The sequence below is a fragment of the Leptopilina heterotoma genome, unplaced genomic scaffold (genome assembly GCF_015476425.1).
Source record: "Leptopilina heterotoma isolate Lh14 unplaced genomic scaffold, ASM1547642v1 Lhet_53, whole genome shotgun sequence".
In the NCBI taxonomy this organism is placed as follows: Eukaryota; Metazoa; Arthropoda; class Insecta; order Hymenoptera; family Figitidae; genus Leptopilina; species Leptopilina heterotoma.
Window position 1 is genome coordinate 156,825 of NW_025111115.1, and position 8,920 is coordinate 165,744.

The following is an 8,920-nucleotide window of genomic DNA, read 5'->3' on the forward strand; positions in this document are numbered from 1 at the left end:
AAACAACTGTAAAAAGTACTAAGAAAAGTTTTTAAAACTACAAGTCATATTTATTGAAAATAAATGTACAGATAAAATTACGAATGATTTACGTTGAAATTTATTTTACTTGTAATTTGTTTATAGAAAATATCAAATGTTTAAGGTGAAATTAAATTTTCCATATCGTTTCGGATTCGAATATTTGAAAAATTCTTATAATGTAAAAAAGATTGTCAAAAAAAAAGTTATAATTAATTCTAGATGACTAGTTTAATTATCCTTCTTGTTGGATGAAAGGATTTTGTATAGATTCCATTCCATCGACGGGACAAATCAGGACAACTGATGTGCCTCTACATACGACTAAACCAAGTGGTCGTGTGTCTTGATTTAACTTGTACGGGTCATCGTGATCTGCGAGAATATTATTCTTATTATGTCACTTTTTATTCCTCAAAACAAAATTTAATTCTAACAGAACATTTTTTACTTCTAGGTATTAAAACTATAATTTCCAATTCTTAGCCAATGAATTCAAAATAAGTAAATCATTATCTTAATTATTCTTTTCAGACAATTTATTATAAATGTACCGATTTTTTGTCTTGAAAATTTATTTTTTCAATTCAAATTTAAAGCATTCAGACTTGACTATCGTGATAAATTTATTTACCTTCAGTAATTAGATATTAGTAAATATTTAATTTCCAAATAATGAAAGTTTTAAGAATTATTATAAATCTTATAAATAAATTGTAATTACCTAATAATTGTGTAAACATTTACCTCTAAGATATTCTATTGTGTTGTCGAGTACCAAGTTCAAGAGTGGATCGTAACCTTTAAGAATTCCTGCCGCTTCCCTTCCACCGGCAAATTTCACTCTGATATTTTTCTCAAGATATTTCGAGAGATCTAAAATACTTTCTTTCCTCTTCTTTTCTTTGTGATCTCCATGAGCATTCAATTGCTATAAATAAAGAAAATTTGAAAAAAAAATTGAAAAACAATGCTCAGAACATTTTTAGGTTAGAAAATCTGACGATTGAATTTACCTGTTTCGGTGTCTGGAAAAATTAAACAAAAATTCAATTAGAATTGTCCTTAGCTCGTATTTGAAAATATTAGAATAATTTCTTTATACTTACAGACATTGTGACGATATTATAAAGATTTTAATTAAATTTTCACGATTTTTGACACGCACAATCTTGTCGTTTGAACCGTTCAGAACCGTTTGAACGTTAAAGTACAGAATTCAATATACATTTGTTTCGCAGTTGTTACACGCAGTTACGAAGAAATACGGAATTCAAATTTCATTTCAAAAATCAACATTAAAAATTAATTAATAATATTATAAAAACTTGGAAAAGTTGTAAAGATTCTAGTAGATATAATGTATGGAACCAATTCAATTATTTTTCAAATTTCTAATAAAATTCGTCGCAAGAATTCAATTATTTTTATAAATAAGAAATTACTTTCCAAGAATTCATTGAAATTATTAAATGTTAAATTATCTATGAAAATTATTTTAAAAAATTAAAGAATTCAACTATTTTCAAAAATTTCAATAAAATTCTTGACAGAATTTCAATTATTTTCAAAAATTTTCCTCAATTCAATTATTTTCATAAATTCTAAAAGTCATCGTAGAATTTCAATTATTTAATTAATTGAATTCTTTTGACAAATTTTAATACAATTTTGAAGAATAATTCCATTTATCGATAAATTCGATTAAAATTTTATTGTATTAATAATAATTTAATTTCTGCAATCATTTGTAACTTCTCAAAAATTCAATTTTTTAAAATTCTTCTATGAATTCATTATTTTTAATAATTAATGAAATATCCTACCTATATTAGAAACTTAACTAATTCCAGAAGAATTTGAATTCTATTACTTTGAATTATATAAAAACTTGGAAAGGTTGTAAAGATTTGTCACTAAATTCAGACTAATAAATAAAACTGAAAAGTAAATAATGAATCTTTGTTTATTAAATATAACAACGAAAACATTTAAAGTGCGTATTATTTGAAATGACATTTGAAAACAGAATTCGAAATTCTGTTAAATCTTAATATTAATTTATACACAACGGTTGGTGTATAATTTGCATTTCACTTCATACATTCAACTTTTATTCATTCTTTCAGTTCGAAATTAAATTCATTAACTATTTTATATTTATTATTATATATACTCTATACATATATAAAAGAATAAAAATTTACAAAAGCTTTTAATCACTGGAATTTTCATATTTTTTTCCTTTTTTAGGCTTGAAGAAACAAACTCATAATTTATACCCATATTTCATGGTAAAAATGATTTGAACGCCGCGTCAATTTAATTAAATATATACATTACAAAATTTACAATAATTTATTGTTTAGAAATTTAGAAAGAAAAATAGTATACGAAATAATATTTTTCGTAAAGAATAGAAAAGAAAAATTCAATAAAATAAGAGTCATTTTAACAGTTTTCTTTTCTCAGTTGAAAAAATAAAATAAATTTAGTTTTTATCTTCCTTCTTCTTCTCATCTTGATTTTCCGGTTCTTGCTGAGTACTCTGATTGGAAGTTTCTCGTTCAGAAGCCATCTGAGGAATTATTTTATATTTATAGTAAATTGCTTAAAACTTGGTATTATACTATATATTGCAAATATTTAAAAACTCAGAAAAGATTGTCCACATGTTAGTTACTTCATAAAGAAGAACGTTGAGAGACGAAAAATATAAACATCATGGTGGAAAATTTATAAAAAAAATAATTAGTTGATTGATTAAATGAAAATTTAAATTATAAAAATTTTATTTAAAATTCAAAATACCTTTTTATATGCCATTTCAAATAATTTGAGACTGGCCTGTTGAAGTTCGTTTGTCTGTTTTCTAAGTTCCTCGGGATCAATTTCATCTTTCTTCAATAGACTTTCTCTCATTTTCTCAATTTTCTCCTTCAAATTATTGCACTGAGAAAAAAAGGAAATTAGATTTTAACTCAGAAAAAGATGAAATTATAAAAAATATAAAAACATTAAGACTCAAAATGAAATTATATATAAAATATAAAATGAAAGAAATTTATTTCTTTTGCAAATTAAAATTTTCTTACAATAATTTTGCATCACTAAAATTAAAAAATAAAGAGTGGATTTCGTTCAATTGAACGTTCAAAACTTGTGGATGATATTTGAATGTTAATTTTTCTTACATCTTCTTGTGGCAACTGTGCCTTGAATTCTTCAATTTTAGCCTCGGTATCGTGAATAATTCCTTCGGCCTGATTAACAACCTCAACCCTTTCCTTCTTTACTTTATCCTCCCTCGAGTACTGTTCTGCTTTTTTAATCATATTCTCAATTTCGTCCTTACTCAGACCACCACTCGACTGAATGACAACTGAAATATTTTTAATTCTTTGTTAAATTCATTGCTTCAGACAGTGAATAAAATTAAATTTCATAAAACTAAAATAAAAATACTCAGTAATGAATGTCCACATATGTTACTTAATAAATAGTAACTTTGAGAGACGAAAAATATTAACATCATGGTAAGAGAAAAAAAGTCATCAAAAATTAGTACTTTTCAAAATAATTTTGTATAACGTACTCGCATAATTATTATTATTTAAACTAGTAAATGATACGCGCGAATCAAAATTATTTTAAAAAGCTCCATTATTTACAAGAAAATTGAAATAAATTCTTTAAAACAATAAAATTATTTGAAAAGTTAGGAAACCAAAAAGCAAACAGTAACATGGTTGACACAAAATCTAGATTTCAAAATTCCAGGCTTTTTCCAGGTTTTCCAGGTCAAAAATATTAAAAATTCCAGGTTAAAATTTAGGAATTATTTGTGATGAAAAAACAAGTATTTTACAAAACAGTGTTAACAATATTCATTATTATGTAGTTATAAATGAATGTTCCCTTAAACAGTTAAAATCACAGGCAATTTTTTTGTCAAAGTGAGACAATAATACACACTTACCTATATAAGGGTGATTTTTCTGAAAGTGCTACTTTTGAAATTCGATTTTCAATTTATTTTTTTTTTAAATTATATGGTTTTTTCTATTGAAACTACTTTATTTCATACTCAAGAGTAAGAATTTAGGTTGCGCAAAATTAATCGAGACATCAAAAATGTCACTTTCAGAAGAATCAGTCATATGAATATAATATTCAAGTCATGTCTAAATTAAATAATTTTAATCTTTAAATTTTGTTCAAAATCTTGAACAAAAAGCAACTAGTAACAAAAAATTTTGACAATCGTAATACTAATAAAGATATAAATTCCTTTTTTTTAGAACAATCTTAACAACATTTTTCACAGTTTTAGTCAATAATTAAAAAGAAAAATTAAATTAATTTAAAGAGAAGATAACATGGAAAAGGAAAATTGTATGTTAACATTTTTAAAGAAATATAACACGTTGAATGGAATTTTTCTTAATATCTTTCATTAACCAAAAACAATTCCAGAAATTTGTTCAAATTCCATGCTATTTCCAGGTTTTTCAGGCTGTGTGGCAACCATGAGTAACTAACTTCATACAACGATTATTATAAACTCTATTAGTAAATTAAAAATGAACTCACTCTGTTGTTCTTTTCCAGTTCCCTTATCTCTGGCCGAGACGTGAACGATTCCATTGGCGTCAATGTCAAATGTAACTTCGACTTGTGGAACACCTCGCGGTGCTGGTGGAATTCCAACAAGAGAAAATTGTCCCAAAAGTTTATTGTCAGAAGCCATTTCTCGTTCACCTTGATGAACTTTAATTTCTACCTGAGTTTGACCGTCAGCCGCTGTCGAAAATACTTGACTCTTCTTCGTTGGAATGGTTGTATTTCTCGAAATTAACCTCGTGAAAACTCCTCCAAGCGTCTCGATACCTGTATAGAAAAACGAGAAAAATTCATTCATCATTCATCATTTTACATAAATTCGATACCTACAGCAATATAATTTTCCTATTTATTCAGAAAACACTTTTTTCCTCACTTGAATCAGAGAGAAGATTAGTTCTAAACATCATTAATATTTAACATCACATGAATATGTGAGAGTGTGAGACTGAAAAAATAGTTACCGAGTGAAAGAGGCGTGACGTCAAGAAGTAAAACGTCAGTGACGTCCCCGGCGAGAACTCCGCCCTGAATAGCAGCTCCAATTGCAACCGCCTCATCAGGATTCACTGCTCGTGACGGTTGCCTTCCGAATAATTCCTGAACAGTTTGTTGCACCTTAGGAACCCTGGTCATTCCTCCCACTAAAAGCACTTCTCCAATGTCGGATTTAGACACTTCGGCGTCGCTAAGAGCCTTCTGACAAGGCTGAATTGTTCGTTTAATCAGGTCGCCGACAAGATTTTCAAATTTACTTCTCGACATCTTGAGATTCAAATGCTTCGGACCACTGGAATCCATTGTTAAATAGGGGAGATTGATGTCGGTTTGCAATGAACTTGAGAGTTCAATTTTTGCCTTCTCGGCTGCTTCCTTTAAACGTTGCATTGCCATCGCGTCTTTTGATATATCGAGACCTTGCTGTAAAAGTCAAATCAAAAATTCAGATGAGTAAAATAAGGAATCGTCCAATGTTCGGTACGAATATAAACTGAAAACTTACATCACGTTTAAATTCAGTGACCAAAAAGTTGACCAAGGCATTATCGAAATCCTCGCCGCCTAAAAACGTATCGCCATTAGTGGACTTGACTTCGAAAACTCCTTTTTGTATTTCCAAAATCGAAATATCGAAAGTACCGCCGCCCAAGTCATACACGGCAATTCTGTAAAGAACAATTGTCATTAATTTGTGCTATTCTAATGAATTCAGGCTTCGAATTCGTTAATTAATGGAATTATTAATTAGTATTCTGGTGACACAAAGTAGGTTTTAGTAGATGAGTGCTAAGAATTAGAACGAAAACTAAAAATAAATTCACCTTACATTTTATCTTCGGTCTTATCCAAGCCATAGGCGAGAGCTGCGGCTGTTGGTTCGTTAATTACTCGGAGAACATTGAGACCAGCAATTTGCCCAGCATCCTTAGTTGCCTGTCTCTGAGAATCGTTGAAATAAGCAGGAACAGTTACAACAGCATTTTTCGCCGGTGTATTTAAATAGGCTTCAGCAGTTTCTTTCATTTTTATTAGCACAAACGCTCCAATCTGACTCGGGGAATACATTTTTTCATCGGATCCTTGAACCCAAGCATCGCCATTCGATGCTTTCACGATTTTATAAGACACCGTCTTCCTGTTAATGAAAACATTTTTTTTTCTATATTTGCAACAACATTTATCAATTATTGCAATAAATGTTGTTGAGATCTTATTGTTCTTTTAAGAGAACGAAGAATTAGTTTACTTACATTTCTTTTTTTACTTCGGCATCGTCGAATTTTCTGCCTATAAGTCGTTTAGTTGCGTAAAATGTGTTTGATGAATTTGTCACAGCTTGACGTTTCGCTGGCATACCAACTAAACGCTCTCCATCTGAAAATTAAATAGAATTTAATTAAAATTGAAAATTTAGTAAATTAAGGATAATTCCAATATCAGAGTTGCCACAAAAATTTAACTTGTTTTCTCCTGACTTTTCCCTGATTTCTAGACAGAGTTTTCACCTTTTCCCTCATCTTAAGAAATATTCTGATTTGAACCGAAATACATTTTTAAATCAATTTTTATTAGAAAATTGTACGAGAATTCAATCCTTTAAATACAATTAAGTAAATAATTTATTGAATAGTTGAATGTTTCTTAAAATTGAATTTTTACGAAGAATTTTATTAACAACTTTTGAAAATAATTAATTTCATTTAAGGAATTTAATTACAATTTTACGGAAATTTATTGAATTAAAGAATTTTATCACAATTTCAGAAATAGAAAGAAATGTTGAAGGTTTTGTATTAGAATTCGTGGTAGTTTTATAGTTTATGATTTAATTTTTTCAAGTACTTTTAATAAAAATCCCTGATATCCCTGACCAATAAATTATACTTTCTCTTGCTTGACCTGTAGCAACCCTGAATATTTTTAGATGGTTACGAACCTTTTGTAAAGGCAACATAAGAAGGAGTTGTTCTTGAACCTTCTGCATTTTCAATAACTTTCGCTTGTTTACCCTCCATCACAGCCGTACAAGAAAAAGTTGTTCCTAAATCTATACCGATGACTACTCCCTTCACGCCCTCTGACCTTTATTCAATAATTGCAAATCGTTACTTATTGTATATTAAAATATTACTTTTTTTTTTTACTAAATATTACGAAAGGAAAATTACCAAAATTATAAAAGTAAACTTAAATTATAGGTAAATGCGTTGTAAACTCCTTGAGCCATAACCTCAAAAAACTAAAGAAAAAATTACTCACTTGTGACGACATTGTAAATCGCAAACTTTTTCAGGAGAAACAGAAAGCACGGAACTAGTTCTCTGCAAACAAAAGAAAATAAAGATAATTTCGTTTTTTAACGTAAAATGGCTAATTTACACCAGTTTACACAACCACGTGCCGGTTGCAATACAATTTTTCCATTAATCATTTAATTTACGAATTTCAATATTAAAATTCACGTACTTAAATAAATTCACTTTAGAGCAAAAATAATAGCGATAAATATAATGAGCACGATTTTCTTTTAATGGAAAAAAAATTATTATTGATAACAAAGTTCAAATGAAGACGGCGTGGGTAACTTACATTCTTCAAAAGAGTACTAAACCGATGCCGTCTAGAAATATCCCGACTGACTCCGGAACATCCTCTCGACAATACTCGCGTTGCGGTCAACATTATTTTTACCCAATTATTATTTAATTAGTGGTAAAAATATAACTGCAAAATGATGCAATCCAGACCGGATAAATTACTCCAACTCCATTGAAATTGATTCAATGACTGCGATCAACTGCGATCGAATCGAAGAGAAATGAGAAAACATGAAATGGTCTGTAGTAGAATTCTAAGAGAATTCATGAATTTGCCAAATGGTTGATTTTGACCAATCAGATGACTGGATTTTTTGAGTACTTATTTTGATTGGTCAAATCTATTACTTACACTACGTAGATGATTACTTTAGGTAGTTTACGTACCCAACCCTGCATTTAGGGAAAACGGTCACACGACTTTTGGAAAAACCATTCTTGTCTTTCTCTTTCTATGGACAGAAGCATAAATTTGTCTCACTCTACATTTTCTTACTTTTTCCAAAAACGGAAAACGTAGAGTGAGACAAACTTGTGCCTCTGTCATAGGTGGTCATAGGAGAGAGAAAGACAAGAATGGTTTTTCGGGTTTTTCCAAAAGTCGTGTGACCGTACCTCAGGGATGGGTACGTATTATACATGATGTATTATACCTGGTTTTCTACACGTATAATACGTGGTATTATACATCTTTAGTTTTCTACGTATGTCATGTATTTTACATACATTGCGTGACGCGCGGGATTTTTAAATTTTAGACAAGAAACATGTGATTTTAATAGTATATTAAATAAATTTTAAACATAATTTCAATTTAAAAATTTATTAATTAACATTGAAAAGTTTTTTTAAAATTTATGTTTTAAAGAAATAGCACACAAACAAAGTTCTAACTGTTCGTGGTCAGGTCAGGTTGTCTGCTGCCGCCAGACCCATTTATAGGTTATACATCTCCATGTGCCAGGCCATGTGTCAGTGATTGTTGTACAATATTGCTTTTTTTAAAATAAAAAAAAATTAACAAAAGAGGTGGAAGGCCGAAACACAATTCCTGGGAGGAATTGTGTTTTATTCCCAAAAATAATAAAGGGAAAAATGTTGCCCTGTGTCCTATTTGCAACAAAACATTGCAAAATACAGCTATAATAATAATTTAGTACTTTTGTATGAAAAAGTTT

At 29.0% G+C, this 8,920-nt stretch overlaps 2 protein-coding genes across 2 annotated transcripts; both read right to left on the bottom strand.

Moving 5' to 3' along the window:
• Nucleotides 1-28: 28 nt before the first annotated feature.
• LOC122508255 (U6 snRNA-associated Sm-like protein LSm7) lies at nucleotides 29-1,269 on the bottom strand. Its single transcript, XM_043621512.1, has 4 exons — nucleotides 1,131-1,269; nucleotides 1,038-1,049; nucleotides 769-952; nucleotides 29-396 (listed from the first exon to the last, which is right to left on the bottom strand). The coding sequence occupies exons 1-4, from the start codon at nucleotides 1,134-1,136 to the stop codon at nucleotides 257-259; spliced, it is 342 nt and encodes a 113-aa protein (XP_043477447.1). The 5' UTR covers nucleotides 1,137-1,269; the 3' UTR covers nucleotides 29-256.
• Nucleotides 1,270-1,969: 700 nt separating this feature from the next.
• On the bottom strand, nucleotides 1,970-7,942 carry LOC122508256 (heat shock 70 kDa protein cognate 5-like). The gene is made up of 11 exons (XM_043621514.1): nucleotides 7,735-7,942; nucleotides 7,405-7,466; nucleotides 7,082-7,227; nucleotides 6,396-6,519; nucleotides 5,972-6,280; nucleotides 5,648-5,810; nucleotides 5,109-5,565; nucleotides 4,615-4,911; nucleotides 3,216-3,403; nucleotides 2,833-2,973; nucleotides 1,970-2,599 (listed from the first exon to the last, which is right to left on the bottom strand). The coding sequence occupies exons 1-11, from the start codon at nucleotides 7,825-7,827 to the stop codon at nucleotides 2,513-2,515; spliced, it is 2,067 nt and encodes a 688-aa protein (XP_043477449.1). The 5' UTR covers nucleotides 7,828-7,942; the 3' UTR covers nucleotides 1,970-2,512.
• Between the last annotated feature and the right edge of the window lie 978 nt (nucleotides 7,943-8,920).